The 18,978-nt window shown below is 47.6% G+C and overlaps 1 protein-coding gene across 1 annotated transcript in view; it reads right to left on the minus strand.

Moving 5' to 3' along the window:
• SLC25A13 (solute carrier family 25 member 13) overlaps positions 1 to 18,978 on the minus strand; it is a 109,443-nt gene that overhangs the window by 37,563 nt on the left and 52,902 nt on the right. The window contains exons 10-13 of the mRNA XM_073677316.1: positions 12,904 to 12,991; positions 12,392 to 12,550; positions 6,728 to 6,780; positions 6,526 to 6,606 (exon numbers count right to left, since the gene is read on the minus strand). Of these exons, the coding sequence (XP_073533417.1) occupies positions 6,526 to 6,606; positions 6,728 to 6,780; positions 12,392 to 12,550; positions 12,904 to 12,991 (381 nt within the window). The remainder of the gene's footprint in view (positions 1 to 6,525; positions 6,607 to 6,727; positions 6,781 to 12,391; positions 12,551 to 12,903; positions 12,992 to 18,978) is intronic.

The following is an 18,978-nucleotide window of genomic DNA, read 5'->3' on the forward strand; positions in this document are numbered from 1 at the left end:
AGACAGAGGAAAATGGACAGTCATCTTGTGTTTCTTCCATTTTCTAATAATTGTGCCAGCAGTTGTTGCCTTCTCACCAAGCTGCTTGCCTATTGTCCTGTAGCCCATCCCACCCTTTTGCAGGTCTACAATTTTGTCCCTGGTGTCCTTAGACAGCTTTTTGCGCCAAATTTCCGATTTTTTCACAAAGTAACGCCAGTCATATCAAATAAATTTTACCACTATCATGAAGTACAATATGTCACGATAAAACAATCTCAGATTCAGGGGGATCCGTTGAAGAGTTTCAGAGTTATTACCTCAAAGTGACAGTGGTCAGAATTGTAAAAACTGGCCCGGTCATGAAGGTGAAAACAGGCTTCGCAGGTAAAGGGGTTAATAATACAGTTTCCAACTGCTCAATATGATAATACTCTGTGTACAGACGGACAGTAACTAATAGCAAGTGCTTGGTTTACAGGCTTAAAAGGCAGCGGAGCAATGTTATACTCTAACTTCCTGTAGTTACAATGAACAGATTCTGGTCCTATCCTTTGTATTGACGCATCTAATGAGCATGTGCAAAGGTCATAGTGAAGGGAGAGGGAGATAGGATCCACCATTCACTATAGGTGATATCACAGCTCACCTCCTGCTGTACAATCACTGATAACATCTCTATATACAGCAGATAACACAGGATCCACCATTCACAATAGGTGATGTCACAGCTCACCTCCTCTTCCTCCTGTACAATGACTGATAGGATCCACCATTCACAATAGATGTTATCCGTCATTGTACAGGAGGAAGAGGAGGTGAGCTGTGACATCACCTATTGTGAATGGTGGATCCTGTGTTATCTGCTGTATATAGAGATGTTATCAGTGATTGTACAGCAGGAGGTGAGCTGTGATATCACCTATAGTGAATGGTGGATCCTATCAGTCATTGTACAGGAGGAAGAGGAGGTGAGCTGTGACATCACCTATTGTGAATGGTGGATCCTGTGTTTACTGTATATAGGAGGTGTTATCAGTTATTGTAAAGGGAAGGGGGAGGAGGTGAGCTGTGACATCGCTTTTCATTGCAATGCCAGTGTCACACAATCATAAGAGGGATGCATTTTTTTGAGCCCACCCTAATAGAAGCGACATTTTCAGTAGGCAGTCAGATAGTTCAAGATAGGCCAGTGTGTAACAACCATTTTGCTGCGATCTTTTGCTCCACTGCATCAAACTGTATTTTTATTAGTGTTGAGCGAGTATGTTCTATTAACCCTTTCGGCGAGTATGCTCGGGCCGAGCTCCGAGTATTTACGGCTGCTCGGTGAGTAGGTTAAATCACTCCTGTGTGCATGATTTGTGACTGTTTGACAGTTTTATTACATGTGAGGAATGTCTATTTCTTACACATTCCTCACATGTAATAAAGCTGTCAAACAGTTGCAAATCATGCACACGGGAGCGATTTAACCATATCACCGAGCAGCCGTAAATACTCGGAGCTCGACCCGAGCATACTCGGACAGAACATACTCTCTCAACACTAATTTTCATCCATATACAAATTAAAATGCTATTGCACACGAGGGCTTAATGATGCACGTGCAGCTTGGCATCGCGCATGTGCCAACCAGAAGAAGAGCGGCAGATGCCCAAGTTTTCAGCCGGTGGGGGAAGTGGTGACATCACGCAGCATAAACTCTGCCTCTGCTGTCAATCAAGCAGCCAAAGTGAAGAGGAGGCGTCTTAAGTAAAATCCTGAAGGTCAGAGCTGGGATTGCAGAGCCTTTCGGGTTAAAAAGGGTCGAATGATGATCGATTACGTCATTGTTATCCAGCAGAGATGTTGCTTTTTGTGTCTAGCCCCGAGATCTAGGGAGGAATTGCTCTTCCACGCAGATGCAAAAAAAAAAAAAAAAAAATGGTTACGCGTTGAGGCTCCGACGTGAAGACCTCAGCTTTGCTTACAACTGTGGATGACGTCTCGAATCTCTTGCTTCATTGCCGAAGGTTAAAATAAAGAGGCTCGCTCCGAGGGTCAACACGACGGGGCGTCAAGTCTTTTTTTCTGGCCTTCTAAGTTACACTTTTGCAAAATTAAATATAACTTGCTGCTACTAATAACGATATCTCTCTCCGCCACGATCCGTGCTTCCTCCTTAGCGTTGACCTTCGAGCTTAGTTTGTGTGTTCCCTTCGGCACAAAGACCAGACACATTTTTACTGCGTCTATTTAATGTGATGAAAGCAGCTAAAAAGCTGATCGCTGAACCGGGGGGTCACGAGGCTCATGGGTTTATAAAAAAGGATGAACGGGGAGAATCAAATTTACAAAACAGAAAATTGCACAATGGAGAAGTGGACAAAATTAGCCATGCGTACTAATTCCCAGTAATTACCATGCAAGGTGAACTCCGCGGGGTCTCGGGAGTCAGAACCCGGTGACGCTCGACTGGAGAGTAAAGTGGAGAGGATCATGTGACACCGACCCCATGAGAGGCCGGGGAATGTTATCAATGGGCACAAAGGTTTGTGAGTGGCACGGATCGTGAGGTTGGCATGGATAATAGTAATTACAGGAAGAGAGTGCGTAGCAACCATGTCCTCGGTAAGTGTATTCATCCTCGTACGGCAGGTAGAAAAGTCACAATACATACGAGTCCATGTAATAGAGGCAAAGAATAGAGCAGGCGAGGAAGGAAGGCGGCAGCGCAGGGACGCCCGGAAACCATGCGCGATATAGTGTATGGAGAAAAAGTACTGGGACACTTAACCATTGCATTCAGATTTCTCAGTCTCGTCACCCCCCAGGGTATAACATCTGGCCCCTCAGTCGCCCCCAGGGTATAACCCTCAAATCTTCCCCCATCACCTGTGAGTGGTATTTTTGAGGAGTGGAAGGAACCGCAACAACTCAGCCCCGAAGTGGAGACCCCGTAGCGTTACAGAGCCAGGCCAAGTGCTGAGGAGCAGAGGGCAGAAAAGTCACCACCGCTCTGCTGACCCCATAACTGCAGAGTCCAGACCTCCTCTGGTATCAGCACTAACACTGCGCCCCCATCGGGAGCTTCATGGTCGTGCAGCTGCACATCACCAAGCACAATGCCGAGCGTCGCATGGAGTGGTGTAAAGCCGCCACCACAGGACTCTGGAGGAGACGTGTTCTGTGCAGAGACGGAACGCACTTCTCTATCTGCGTCTGATGGAGGAGTCTGGGTTTGGTGATTCCAGGAGGACGTTACCCCCTGACTGCATTGTGCCCGCTGTACAGATGGTGGAGGAGGATAATGCTGTGGGCTGTTATCAGGGGACGGCCTCAGACCCTCAGCTACAATGAAGAGAAAACGTAATGGTTTAGCACAAGACATTGTGTACAATTGTAGCTTCAGCTTTGTAGGAACAGTTTGGGGAAGACCCTTATCTGTCCCCCATGACTGTGCCCATTGCACAAGGTCAATACAGACATGGAGGAGGGAGTAGATGAGCACAGAGCCCGGACCTCAGCCCCATCCAACAGCTAGACCAGAGATTGTGAGCCCGGCCTCCCCCCAACATAAGGGTCTGACCCCACAAATGATCTTCTTAATGAAGAGGCAAAAGATTCTTGCAGAAAGTCTTTGTAGAAGAGCTGTTACATCTGCAGAGGGGCTGACTCCATATTAATGTCTATGGATGTAGAATTGGAAGTCAGAAAAGCTCCTGGAGGTGGTAGAACATACTTGTCCAAATAGCATAAATTTCCAATTACAAAAGAAAAGGTTTATCAGGCCCTGCAGCCATTTACATTTAGGAATTGGTGGAGGCCCAGAGGTGGAACCAACGAACTTGTCACTAACACGTCAGAAGAAATGGTTCACAGTAGACTTTTTCCTGAGATACATAGAACTGATCTCATCGCAGCCTCCGGCAGAAAGGAGGACGGGCCGGCATCCTGTAGATCACCTGCCCATCCATGGAGAGGATCTCCGTGGCCCAGAAATTTCCAAAATGTGGGGAAAAAAAAACACCCACTACTTTAATAATTTGTAGTTCTTTGTCCCTCAGCACACAATTAGGTCAACAGGGAAGTCGACGATTGTAACACTGTCTAAGAGGAGAAGGTAAGCCCTTGCCAAACCCTCTGAGCAAGGAAGTCCAGCGAGCATCACGGATCGACAATCTTCCATTGCTCCACTGATCTGTCGTCATCTAAGAGAGACAGACAATCTTGCTCCTAGGTTTCCATACAAGCTACGACCCACAACCTGAAGACCTCTTGTGATAATAGTCCTGGGGATAAGTGTCACTGGTGTGTCAGAAGTGACAGACAGTCACCCTGCAGTTGGTTGCAGAAGATCTCTTCGTTTGGCATTACAGACCCCTTCTTAGCGGTCTCACTCTAGGACCCAGCGGTTACCTCCCTCCTGCTCTAATTGACACCAAGGCCTGGGTGTTTAAATACTTCCTGTTTGCTACAGAGAGGTGCCGGTGATATTCACAAGTCCTCTTGTGAAGGCTTGGAACTGTTGCAGTCTGCTTACTTCCTCTTTGGTGCTTGGAGGACGTTATGAGTAATCTCTCTGAAGTCGGCTCAAGACAAGTTACTTTCCCCCATGTTTATCTCCTTGTTGTCTTTAGTTGTTAGTGGGGACTGACTAGTGCTCACCCCCCTCCTTCCATATCCAGAGCCAAGCGCTAGGGAAATACAGGGTTTAGGTTCCTGTGCAGGAAATGGTGAGGAACCAATATAGGGACGATAGGTGAGACAGGGTGATATCAGATCAGCCTAGGAGGTCACCACTCCCCCTTTCCCTAGAGTCTGGGCTCCCTTCCCCTCTTCCCTTCGCACTGCACTTAGTCTTTCCCACAACTTGTGTGACAGTAAGTGTCCATGTCATAATATAGGATAGATGTGTCTCATCAGGACCTGTCTCGCATCGCCAAGACTGGACTGGTGTTTGCGGTCACCCCAGACATGTGCAGCCACTGTTTTGCTCGTCCCAAGGATGCAAGGTGGGGCCGTCATTGAGATGGGTGCCGGTCTTGAGAACATGCCATAAAAGGTCTGAGATTTGAATACTCCTTTAAGGTGCATGTGAAGGTGCAAACACAAGCTAGCCCATTGCTGTAACTGAGAGGATCCAGGTGACCAATCCCCGCCGATCTGATATGGATGACCTTTCCAATATTGTACCTCTTAACGATCCAAACACTGAATCCTCTGGACGTAGCTTTCATGAGCTTCTTACAGGGTCCGGGTGCTGCTGCTGAGTCTGTTGCAACCCCCGATCGCTGTGCGTGACAGAGGTGCCACATATATCTTGCAAGTGATCCGATAGACCGTGACAAGGATTGCTCGTTCTGTAGGATCCGGGACCCTTTAATTATTCTGCGTTTTTATTTTCCGAAATGTAATAAAGAGCATGGATATTTTTTTTTTATGATACCGCCTTTCAAGATGAGTCATGGCGGCTGCAGAACAAGGGACAGTACTTGGAATTTAGAGCAAGGTCATCGATCAAACAAAGCAGAGGCCGAGTCACCGCCTGACGTCTCCGGAGAACTTCCCGGCAGCTCGGTGACTTGTGCCTGTCAGGCCGCTCCATGGAGATGAGGACGAGCCGAGCCCAATGCTACAATATAGAGGTCATCCCGCCTCTACTGGAGTAAGGCGAGCTACACCGGGGAAAGGGGAAGGCAGGGAGGTGGTCAGACATGACTGATCACAGAGGGGCCACTTATTAGGAGCCTCCGTGCAGAATTAAGTGCATTGATCTTTCGACAAGGGGTGACGTGACCTCGCAAACTTACTTTATTAGTAATGGCTCAGGTTGAGCAGAACACCTCCAGATTCCCGCTGCAAGACATAATTAAGGAGAGGAGGGGGTCTTTCTGATTTTATATACATGAAGCCTAAAAAGGAGTTGGCCACAAAATGTATGAAAAGCCCTAAACACTTCACCCCCGTGCCCATTGTCAGGACCCCTTATGCTCACGGATCAACAGAAAAACACAGCACGGCGATCCGTGTGCGCCAGCCCCATCAGGGTGTGCGCCAGCCCCATCAGGGTGTGCGCCAGCCCCATCAGGGTGTGCGCCAGCCCCATCAGGGTGTGCGCCAGCCCCATCAGGGTGTGCATGCGTGCCGCCTGCAGAAGGAGTCTTCAGGCAGCGCTGGCTCCAGGCAAGCGAGAGCGAAGGGGATGTGTGACGCCAATTCATGGAGAAGAGCACCGAGTCCTGCGTCACACTAAGGGTGCGCCCTGCACAACAATTAAAATACTGTTTAATCAATATTTTTATTTATTTTTACACTAAAAGGCAAGAATTAATACAATACAGGCAGGCTTAATATATAGAGGACTAAGCCCTTATGACTGAGTACTGGGTTTAATTTGTTTTTGGGAGTGGTTTCAACGCTTACTGCTGGGTAACATCGATTGTTGGAGGTCCGAGTTGCCCACCCCAAAAAATATAATATAGATTGACGTGTGTTGTAACTAAATAAAAATAGGAATATTGTAAATATTATCAATCATAATACAATTTATGCAGAACTTACACATCCTCCAGCGAGGATCTCGGCTGCTAAGGGAATGGAGCCATCTCTGATCGTAAATTTATCTCGTACAAAGTCGTTTACCTGAAACACAAATAGAAATGGTTCATTTTGATGATTTCAGACAGACCTGGGGGGGGGGCAGGATAGTTGGAATAAAGACTTTAAAAGGGAGAAAAAGTATATTCGAGAATGCGTTACTTACTGTAAGTTTTATGGCTTTTTCTGGTGCAACTCCCAGTAGTTGAGGAAGAAGACCTGCCGAGATATGGAAGAGATTATCATGTAAGGGGGTATTTCACTAACCAGAACCCACATGGTAGGTGGTAACTCCTAGATCTGTGGGGGTTCAACTGCAGAGACCCCCAGCAAATGATCGGAGCGGCCGTGTGCATTGCGGTTAACCATCGCTCCCATTCATTCTCTATGGGACTCCGGAGATCGACAAGGACAACGCTCGGCTTTACACCATAACAAAACTGGTAAGTTAAGACTTTTACTTCACATACATGAGACTGCAAAAAAAAAAATATATTTTTTTTTGCATAGCATCATAGTGACCGGACTGACCTTATGAGGGCTAAGATCTGTGCACAATGCTGGGGAGGTGAGAACATCGAATATTTCCATGTACGGCCTCGGAGCCCACACACTGGGAGCACAGCCCAATTTCCAGTGCTGCGCACACATCCCCCCTGTCTAGGCCGCGCTGCATAGTACTGCGTGATGGCGGAGGATCCCTACACCCAGCAGTGTCAGCAGTTTAGGAAAGTTGTGGGCAGGAAGGGTGTGATGGACAAAGTTCACTCACTCTCTATTTTATATTTTTTGTCCCCCTTTGAGAAAAAAAAAAAAAAAATGAACAAAAACTTCTTAAAAAGTGGACAACACATACATCTATACAGTACAGACCAAAAGTTTGGACACACCTCATTTAAAGATTTTTCTGTATTTTCATGACTATGAAAATTGTACATTCACACTGAAGGCATCAAAACTATGAATTACCACATGTGGAATTATATACTTAACAAAAAAGTGTGAAACAACTGAAAATATATTTTATATTCTAGGTTCTTCAAAGTAGCCACCTTTTGCTTTGATGACGGCTTTGCACACTCTTGGCATTCTCTTGATGAGCTTCAAGAGGTAGTCACTGGAAATGGTCTTCACTTCACAGGTGTGCCCTGTCAGGTTTAATAAGGGGGATTTCTTGCCTTGTAAATGGGGTTGGGACCATCAGTTGTGTTGTGCAGAAGTCTGGTGGATACACGGCTGATAGTCCTACTGAATAGACTGTTAGAATTTGTATTATGGCAAGAAAAAAGCAGCTAAGTAAAGAAAAACGAGTGGCCCTCATTACTTTAATGAAGGTCAGTCAGTCCAAAAAATTGGGCAAACTTTGAAAGTGTCCCCAAGTGCAGTTGCAAAATCCATCAAGCACTACAAAGAAACTGGCTCACATGAGGACAGCCCCAGGAAAGGAAGACCAAGAGTTACCTCTGCTTCTGAGGATAAGTTTATCCGAGTCACCAGCCTCAGAAATCGCAGGTTAACAGCAGCTCAGATTAGAGACCAGGTCAATGCCACACAGAGTTCTAGCAGCAGACACATCTCTACAACAACTGATAAGAGGAGACTTTGTGCAGCAGGCCTTCATGGTAAAATAGCTGCTAGGAAACCACTGCTAAGGACAGGCAACAAGCAGAAGAGACTTGTTTGGGCTAAAGAACACAAGGAATGGACATTAGACCAGTGGAAATCTGTGCTTTGGTCTGATGAGTCCAAATTTGAGATCTTTGGTTCCAACCACCGTGTCTTTGTGCGACGTAGAAAAGGTGAATGGATGGACTCTACATGCCTGGTTCCCACCGTGAAGCATGGAGGAGGAGGTGTGATGGTGTGGGGGGCTTTGCTGGTGACACTGTTGGGGATTTATTCAAAATTGAAGGCATACTGAACCAGCATGGCTACCACAGCTTCTTGCAGTGACATGCTATTCCATCCGGTTTGCATTTAGTTGGACCATCATTTATTTTTCAACAGGACAATGATCCCAAACACACCTCCAGGCTGTGTAAGGGCTATTTGACCAAGAAGGAGAGTGATGGGGTGCTACGCCAGATGACCTGGCCTCCACAGTCACCAGACCTGAACCCAATCGAGATGGTTTGGGGTGAGCTGGACCGCAGAGTGAAGGCAAAAGGGCCAACAAGTGCTAAGCATCTCTGGGAACTCCTTCAAGATTGTTGGAAGACCATTTCCGGTGACTACCTCTTGAAGCTCATCAAGAGAATGCCAAGAGGGTGCAAAGCCGTCATCAAAGCAAAAGGTGGCTACTTTGAATAACCTAGAATATAAGACATATTTTCAGTTGTTTCACACTTTTTTGTTAAGTATATAATTCCACATGTGTTAATTCATAGTTTTGATGCCTTCAGTGTGAATGTACAATTTTCATAGACATGAAAATACTGAAAAATTTATATATTTATATATATTAACCCACAGAGGGAAAAAAAAATAGGGGGGCAAAGCAGCTCTAAAAGCTAAAATTTCTGCGTATAATGAGCAATGTTTTAAAACGAAAAAATACAGTTGTTCAGTAAATGATGTGAACTAAAGGAGCACCCCGATAACACTCATGTAGATTTACAACCTACACCCGAGGTCTGGTGATCCCACCACGGCCTCCATACAGTGTAGTGTCGCATACGTGTGACCACGGCCCCCTCTATCCAGTAAAGTTGATACCCTGAGGGTGCTAATCCCTTGGATGCAGAGGAAGGTGACCGCACGCGGCCCCACAGTCACTATGACCTTTCTGGCGGCGGTGTACCCCCAAAGCTTCAACCTCCTGAACTTACAAAAATGTGTTTGTAAGTTTTAGGCAGGTGTGTACGCTGCGCGTGTGAGCGGATACAGTACAGTACGTAACACTGCACTGTATAAACGCCAAAGTACAGAAGAGCAGCCGTGATCAGGTACAATGCAAGAAAACAAAAACCTAAAAAAGGAGATTACAGGGTCGACCCGTGAACCTTAATGGTTCAGGAAGCAAGAAACTGAAATAGCAAAGGAAATCCCATCATCTTCATAATCCAGACAATTTGGGAAGAAGGATAGATCATGAATAACTGGGCCGTAAATCAGCGGAGTGGAGACCACAAGCCCCCCTCTGCCTTGTCTGATGTCATTTCCTTTTTTACGACTGTATTTTCCCGAGATTTAGGATTTTCTGTTTAGTTTTCATTAAAGAAGTTTTTTTTACATTTTCAACATTTTGCTTATTTAATTTACATTTTTGGTGTTTTTTTTCGCTGGATTTACGAGGTCGACGTAAGGCGAATTTTTAAGATTTTGGGTAGATTCCATTTTTTTTTTTTTTTTTAGTTACTGGGTGGAGGGCTTTCATATAATTTCTGCAGCCATATTACGTCACATCTTGTAAAGTTTTCTTAAATACGGGGCGTCTGCGGATCTCACCCAGTGGCACCACCTTGTATTTTTATTTATAGATTAGATCACCCCAATTAAAGAGCTCATCGTATACCGGATCCATAGGTCACATCCCTTTAATAAAAAGTAACAGGGGACTCATAACCAGGACGAAACCTGCTGTGATGTCATCAAGTTAAAGTGAACGTTATATTTTAATTTTTTTGAGACAGAGCGAGAGACAGAGCGAGAGACAGAGCGAGAGACAGAGCGAGAGACAGAGCGAGAGACAGAGCGAGAGACAGAGCGAGAGACAGAGCGAGAGACAGAGCGAGAGACAGAGCGAGAGACAGAGCGAGAGACAGAGCGAGAGACAGAGCGAGAGACAGAGCGAGAGACAGAGCGAGAGACAGAGCGAGAGACAGAGCGAGAGACAGAGCGAGAGACAGAGCGAGAGACAGAGCGAGAGACAGAGCGAGAGACAGAGCGAGAGACAGAGCGAGAGACAGAGCGAGAGACAGAGCGAGAGACAGAGCGAGAGACAGAGCGAGAGACAGAGCGAGAGACAGAGCGAGAGACAGAGCGAGAGACAGAGCGAGAGACAGAGCGAGAGACAGAGCGAGAGACAGAGCGAGAGACAGAGCGAGAGACAGAGCGAGAGACAGAGCGAGAGACAGAGCGAGAGACAGAGCGAGAGACAGAGCGAGAGACAGAGCGAGAGACAGAGCGAGAGACAGAGCGAGAGACAGAGCGAGAGACAGAGCGAGAGACAGAGCGAGAGACAGAGCGAGAGACAGAGCGAGAGACAGAGCGAGAGACAGAGCGAGAGACAGAGCGAGAGACAGAGCGAGAGACAGAGCGAGAGACAGAGCGAGAGACAGAGCGAGAGACAGAGCGAGAGACAGAGCGAGAGACAGAGCGAGAGACAGAGCGAGAGACAGAGCGAGAGACAGAGCGAGAGACAGAGCGAGAGACAGAGCGAGAGACAGAGCGAGAGACAGAGCGAGAGACAGAGCGAGAGACAGAGCGAGAGACAGAGCGAGAGACAGAGCGAGAGACAGAGCGAGAGACAGAGCGAGAGACAGAGCGAGAGACAGAGCGAGAGACAGAGCGAGAGACAGAGCGAGAGACAGAGCGAGAGACAGAGCGAGAGACAGAGCGAGAGACAGAGCGAGAGACAGAGCGAGAGACAGAGCGAGAGACAGAGCGAGAGACAGAGCGAGAGACAGAGCGAGAGACAGAGCGAGAGACAGAGCGAGAGACAGAGCGAGAGACAGAGCGAGAGACAGAGCGAGAGACAGAGCGAGAGACAGAGCGAGAGACAGAGCGAGAGACAGAGCGAGAGACAGAGCGAGAGACAGAGCGAGAGACAGAGCGAGAGACAGAGCGAGAGACAGAGCGAGAGACAGAGCGAGAGACAGAGCGAGAGACAGAGCGAGAGACAGAGCGAGAGACAGAGCGAGAGACAGAGCGAGAGACAGAGCGAGAGACAGAGCGAGAGACAGAGCGAGAGACAGAGCGAGAGACAGAGCGAGAGACAGAGCGAGAGACAGAGCGAGAGACAGAGCGAGAGACAGAGCGAGAGACAGAGCGAGAGACAGAGCGAGAGACAGAGCGAGAGACAGAGCGAGAGACAGAGCGAGAGACAGAGCGAGAGACAGAGCGAGAGACAGAGCGAGAGACAGAGCGAGAGACAGAGCGAGAGACAGAGCGAGAGACAGAGCGAGAGACAGAGCGAGAGACAGAGCGAGAGACAGAGCGAGAGACAGAGCGAGAGACAGAGCAAAAATAGAAAGGGATAAAGAAAGGCGCAGAGCTTCCAAGCTGCTTAGTAGAGAGCTTGCAGGCGCTATGCTTCTTCCCTAGACTACCGGCCACCTCTGTTAGACTGCAGAAGCGACCGGTAACCTTGACTTTGCTGGACCATTGGCATTTTGTCAATTTTTTTAACATTTTGGTAAAATAGTGGCAGATTCTTAGTCCAAACCCCACATATATCGGAAATAATGCACATTGGCCATCATTCTACTGTTGGAAAATAAATACTGGGGAAATGGAGCAAGTGTTGTTCAAGAACCCTTATAGGACACCATTGGCCAACTTCTATTAAAGGGCTTGTACAAAGTTTAGATGTTAACCCCTAACTCCAATGAATAGATGCTCGCTTCCATTTCGCTGGGGATCCGGCCACTGGGAACCCCACCGATCTAGTCTGAAAGGAGCAGGGGGTAACAGTTGTTTGACCCCTGGTTCCCCAGAAGTTACAATTTTGGAACAAACCTTTGAAAAAGGACAACAAAATCCAGCCTTCAATCCTCTAGGGCAACCTTGAGCAAAGTAAGGCAGGTGTAAAAAGGGAATACTGTAATGCGGCAATGGTCGGTTATTACCAATCTATGAGAAGGATATGTAAGTGGGGGCTTTAACTGACCTCTGTAAAGTCCAAAAAAGCCTTCGTACCGCAATACTTTCTTAAAACAGTCGAAGCTATTCTTGTACATGAGCTCCCCTACGAACGATCCAGTCGATCTCTGGTTCTGCATTCTTGTTTTCACCAGGTCGATGGGGTAGACTGCGGTGGCGCCAACGGCTTATTGGGGGAAAAAAAATAATTTGGTGGTTACAAGATACAATTATGATAAGTGCACGTGTTTCATAAGACTTAATGAAGTTACATTAACCGCTCCTCCAAGACTTAATCAACGGAGAAGAAGCCACTGTTTTAATAAACTTTATAAACTTGTTTCGGGACAAGTCATCGGGACAACCCCCAACCCTCCGACAGCCACGAATTACAATGGACGGTGCATATAATACTGACAGGGTCGGTGACCCGCGAAGGAAAGCTTCTGTGGGAAGAGACAGGGAGCATTGTGCACCCAATACAGGGGCGGCAGGGGGGCGATCCTGGAGATAAGGCGGCTACAGTCAACCATGACTAACCTCCAGCGATTGAACCAAGAGCAAATCTGTACGCCGACTCGGCCACTTGGACAAGGACAGTACGAGACACTTCTCCTGAGCCTTGATGCTTGAAAGAAAAAGGACAACATAAGACACCTGCTATTGCGAGACAGACACAGCGGTGCACATATCAATTACCTGGGACTGCAGGCAAAAGCACCAATATAGAAAGAGGGGAAAAAGCAAAAACTGTAAGAAAATAAAAAAAGCCATAGAGAGAAAGCAAGAAAGAAAGAAAAAGGGGACCGAGAAAGCGAGAGAGAAAGAAAAAGGGGACCGAGAAAGCGAGAGAGAAAGAAAAAGGGGACCGAGAAAGCGAGAGAGAAAGAAAAAGGGGACCGAGAAAGCGAGAGAGAAAGAAAAAGGGGACCGAGAAAGCGAGAGAGAAAGAAAAAGGGGACCGAGAAAGCGAGAGAGAAAGAAAAAGGGGACCGAGAAAGCGAGAGAGAAAGAAAAAGGGGACCGAGAAAGCGAGAGAGAAAGAAAAAGGGGACCGAGAAAGCGAGAGAGAAAGAAAAAGGGGACCGAGAAAGCGAGAGAGAAAAAGGGGACCGAGAAAGCGAGAAAGAAAAAGGGGACCGAGAAAGCGAGAGAGAAAAAGGGGACCGAGAAAGCGAGAGAGAAAAAGGGGACCGAGAAAGCGAGAGAGAAAAAGGGGACCGAGAAAGCAAGCGAGAATAAGGGGACGAGAAAGCAAGCGAGAATAAGGGGACGAGAAAGCAAGCGAGAATAAGGGGACGAGAAAGCAAGCGAGAATAAGGGGACGAGAAAGCAAGCGAGAATAAGGGGACGAGAAAGCAAGCGAGAATAAGGGGACGAGAAAGCAAGCGAGAATAAGGGGACGAGAAAGCAAGCGAGAATAAGGGGACGAGAAAGCAAGCGAGAATAAGGGGACGAGAAAGCAAGCGAGAATAAGGGGACGAGAAAGCAAGCGAGAATAAGGGGACGAGAAAGCAAGCGAGAATAAGGGGACGAGAAAGCAAGCGAGAATAAGGGGACGAGAAAGCAAGCGAGAATAAGGGGACGAGAAAGCAAGCGAGAATAAGGGGACGAGAAAGCAAGCGAGAATAAGGGGACGAGAAAGCAAGCGAGAATAAGGGGACGAGAAAGCAAGCGAGAATAAGGGGACGAGAAAGCAAGCGAGAATAAGGGGACGAGAAAGCAAGCGAGAATAAGGGGACGAGAAAGCAAGCGAGAATAAGGGGACGAGAAAGCAAGCGAGAATAAGGGGACGAGAAAGCAAGCGAGAATAAGGGGACGAGAAAGCAAGCGAGAATAAGGGGACGAGAAAGCAAGCGAGAATAAGGGGACGAGAAAGCAAGCGAGAATAAGGGGACGAGAAAGCAAGCGAGAATAAGGGGACGAGAAAGCAAGCGAGAATAAGGGGACGAGAAAGCAAGCGAGAATAAGGGGACGAGAAAGCAAGCGAGAATAAGGGGACGAGAAAGCAAGCGAGAATAAGGGGACGAGAAAGCAAGCGAGAATAAGGGGACGAGAAAGCAAGCGAGAATAAGGGGACGAGAAAGCAAGCGAGAATAAGGGGACGAGAAAGCAAGCGAGAATAAGGGGACGAGAAAGCAAGCGAGAATAAGGGGACGAGAAAGCAAGCGAGAATAAGGGGACGAGAAAGCAAGCGAGAATAAGGGGACGAGAAAGCAAGCGAGAATAAGGGGACGAGAAAGCAAGCGAGAATAAGGGGACGAGAAAGCAAGCGAGAATAAGGGGACGAGAAAGCAAGCGAGAATAAGGGGACGAGAAAGCAAGCGAGAATAAGGGGACGAGAAAGCAAGCGAGAATAAGGGGACGAGAAAGCAAGCGAGAATAAGGGGACGAGAAAGCAAGCGAGAATAAGGGGACGAGAAAGCAAGCGAGAATAAGGGGACGAGAAAGCAAGCGAGAATAAGGGGACGAGAAAGCAAGCGAGAATAAGGGGACGAGAAAGCAAGCGAGAATAAGGGGACGAGAAAGCAAGCGAGAATAAGGGGACGAGAAAGCAAGCGAGAATAAGGGGACGAGAAAGCAAGCGAGAATAAGGGGACGAGAAAGCAAGCGAGAATAAGGGGACGAGAAAGCAAGCGAGAATAAGGGGACGAGAAAGCAAGCGAGAATAAGGGGACGAGAAAGCAAGCGAGAATAAGGGGACGAGAAAGCAAGCGAGAATAAGGGGACGAGAAAGCAAGCGAGAATAAGGGGACGAGAAAGCAAGCGAGAATAAGGGGACGAGAAAGCAAGCGAGAATAAGGGGACGAGAAAGCAAGCGAGAATAAGGGGACGAGAAAGCAAGCGAGAATAAGGGGACGAGAAAGCAAGCGAGAATAAGGGGACGAGAAAGCAAGCGAGAATAAGGGGACGAGAAAGCAAGCGAGAATAAGGGGACGAGAAAGCAAGCGAGAATAAGGGGACCGAGAAAGCAAGCGAGAATAAGGGGACCGAGAAAGCAAGCGAGAATAAGGGGACCGAGAAAGCAAGCGAGAATAAGGGGACCGAGAAAGAAAGCGAGAAAAAGTGGACCGAGAAAGAGAAAAACAAAAAGGAAGGAAGGAAGGAAAGACAAGTAGTGACAAAAAAGGTAGAGAAAAAAGTAAAACAAATGTGAGCAGTAAAGAAAAAATAAACGGAATCAAAATGTAAAATAAAAAAAAAGGCCTTCATAATACTAAACAAACCCCACAATGCCCCCGTGAGCACACCCCACATGGCAAGCAGTACAGGCTGCAGTATAAAAGCTGCTATACATGTAAAATGAATGTCAGCCAAACCCGCCAACTCTGAGCAGCTGTTATTCAGGGTGTCCCTACACTCCCCTGGAGGCAGACAGAGTGGGCATGCTGCATTTTAACCATGCCCTATCCTTCTGCTCTTAACACATAAGCTGCAGCCGCAAGTGTCTGTCAGCACCTTCAGGTCCCCGTACACCTTACACATAGGACATCTGAGAAGAGCTTTGGCCATCAGCCGTCTCTCCCATCTTGCCTATACACGTGCACGCTCAGCCGGGCACCAATGGGAGGAGAGACCTCCGGCTACAGATCAACTACAAGGTAATAAAGGATCACATGTCCTGGCCTGCCCGCCGTATCAGAAATTATGCCGAAATAATAGAAGCATAAAAGTGAGTTCTATAATCTCAGAAGCCGCAATCGTCAACTACCCCCTCTAGTCCTGCGCTTGACACAGGGAAGTAAAGATATGATGATGTATAAGGCTGTGTGCCCACTATGCGTTTTTGCCGCGGAATTTCCGCAGGGAAAAAGGCTTTAAAAACGCCTGGTAATACGCGCCCCATGTTCCCCAATGATAATCCGGATGTGCTGTGCACATGCTGCGGAAATTTCCACTGCGGATTATCATTGCGGAAAAATAAGAAGCATGTCCATTAATTTTGCGGACACGCAGCGTAATTGCCGCCATTGAATCGCTTAATATCCGCATCACTACTTGTGCACATGCGGACAGACCTAACATTTCCCATTTGCAAGACTGGACCTTTCATTGGAGACTACACCCTGGACCTGTCAGTTCACTGTCAGTGATAATTTTTGCTTTCAAACACTAATTTCATTGGAATCATAACCCCAACACCACAAAGATCCAGCAACATGCACAGGACGCACAATGACACTCCAGCACGGCAGGCGGGTTACATGGGACGGCTCTGAGCAATAAAGTGCAGAAACTTAAAATTATGGACATCACTGATTTGATTTCCGGTGTGCATTGGATGGGATGTTATAGACATCTGGTGAGAATTACATATCAATAGCACCTTTAGAAATATATTTACCTAGAAAATTGGTCACGTGTTCAATATTTATTTCATATTTCACCGGCTGTATAACCTACATATAGTGTGTAAGTCTATATTACTGCAGAGCTGCACTCACTATTCTGCTGGTGCAGTCACTGAGTACATACATTACATTACTGATCCTGAGTTACATCCTGTATTATACTCCAGAGCTGCACTCACTATTCTGCTGGTGCAGTCACTGTATACATACATTACATTACTGATCCTGTACTGATCCTGAGTTACATCCTGTATTATACTCCAGAGCTGCACTCACTATTCTGCTGGTGCAGTCACTGTGTATATACATTACATTACTGATCCTGAGTTACATCCTGCATTATACTCCAGAGCTGCACTCACTATTCTGCTGGTGCAGTCACTGTGTATATACATTACATTACTGATCCTGAGTTACATCCTGTATTATACTCCAGAGCTGCACTCACTATTCTGCTGGTGGGGTTACATACATTCTTTAGCCTGTAGTGATGTGAGCTTGGCCTAAGAACTAAAGTCAAAACACATTAAAGACAGATCCAGCTGCTCAGCCGACAGATTCAGAGTGTTTTCTGCACACCCGGCTTGTAGACGCCATATAACGGATCGTGCACTGAAAGCTGTGGTGACATTGCAAAACAGAAGCCGCGTCACACTGAAGTGCAAGCTCTGGAGGCCGACACACCTGGAATGGCTCTTGTGCTTCTCTGCTCTTCTGAAAGCAGCCGCCTGTTGTACAGAGACATCGGGTCAGAAACCAGGGTGTATAAAAAGCATAATGGAGTAATAACGCTCCCCCCAAACCGCACAGCAAATCCTAGGGATGGAGGTCTGGATTGCAGCCCGCCTGCCAAAATGTAGCTAGCATGAAACCTCTGTGGTCTTGAGCAGGCGTCTCAGCGCAGACTTGGCCTCCGCACTTGTGGTTTTATCATAAAAAGGCGATTAGAAAAAAAAAATATATAGGATATAAAATGTATCTAAAATAAATATAAATAAATACATCACTATCAACGGCCTTCAATACAGGCAAAGGAATAAAGAGCTGCCCATGTGATGATCAGATGAGCTGTAATACTCAGCCATCGGAGATTAGAGTATTCGGGGGTTCGGCTGTTGAAAAAGGGGTTGCCCAAAATATACATAAATGAGTTTTAACCAGTATGTGAAGGGGGCTGGCTAATGCCAGCCCCCACATTAGGTAGCAACCGCTCCCCAGACGCCCATATGGGGTCCCTTCCAACTAACCGCCCCCAGTCGCCCATTTTGGGTCCCCCCTCCAACCAACCGTGCCCCAGGCGCCCTTGTGGGGTCCCCCCAACCAACCGCGCCCCAGGCGCCCATGTGGGGTCCCTCCCAACCAACCGCGCCCCAGGCGCCCATGTGGGGTCCCTCCCAACCAACCGCGCCCCAGGCGCCCTTGTGGGGTCCCCCCAACCAACCGTGCCCCAGGCGCCCATGTGGGGTCCCCCCAACCAACCGCGCCCCAGGCGCCCATGTGGGGTCCCCCCAACCAACCGCGCCCCAGACACCCATGTGAGGTCCCCCAACCAACCACGCCCCAGACGCCCATGTGAGGTCCCCCAACCAACCACGCCCCAGACGCCCATGTGAGGTCCCCCAACCAACCACACCCCAGATGCTGGTGGGGTCCTCCAACCGCCAGTGGCAAAAAAAAAACATATGTCTGATGAAATTGCTCCCATGCACATTAGATGGACGGCTGATATCACCAAAATTATCGGGTTCGGACGCCTTCTGTAATGTGTATGGCTCCTTAAGGTTCTCGGTGTTAGAAAGGTGAGGCCGTCTCACCAGGGGCTGTGTCTGATCTGCCGGGGCTCAGATTTACAGAAGATAAGTGCTGCACTCCTCGTATACAAGTTATTTTACACCCCTATTTTAGGGTCTCTTCTTTTTTTCCTTAAAATCACCCGTCTATAGAAGTCATCCAGAACTTCTACCGGTCATTAATAACAGATTGGTGGGGGGCCGACAACCCACCATTTACTTATGGAACGAACAGATATTTTGCTCTCTGAGATCTTCCCGCCTGTGCTCCAATATAACCCCGTCACCTGACGGAAGGCTGTGGGACAAAGGACCTGCAGTACCTGTGAGAGGCCACTACACAGCGTATGGCGCTGTGGTGATTTGGCTGAGTACATTATTTACAGCTACTGCGGTACCTGCAGACAGCGGATTATTGGCGGGTGTCAGAGTCCCACCAATCTGGTAAATCCTAAATATCCAAATCCTGAACG

This window comes from Phyllobates terribilis, unplaced genomic scaffold (assembly GCF_046119375.1).
Source record: "Phyllobates terribilis strain yellow unplaced genomic scaffold, ASM4611937v1 Scaffold_4__5_contigs__length_816908805, whole genome shotgun sequence".
NCBI classification, from domain to species: domain Eukaryota; kingdom Metazoa; phylum Chordata; class Amphibia; order Anura; family Dendrobatidae; genus Phyllobates; species Phyllobates terribilis.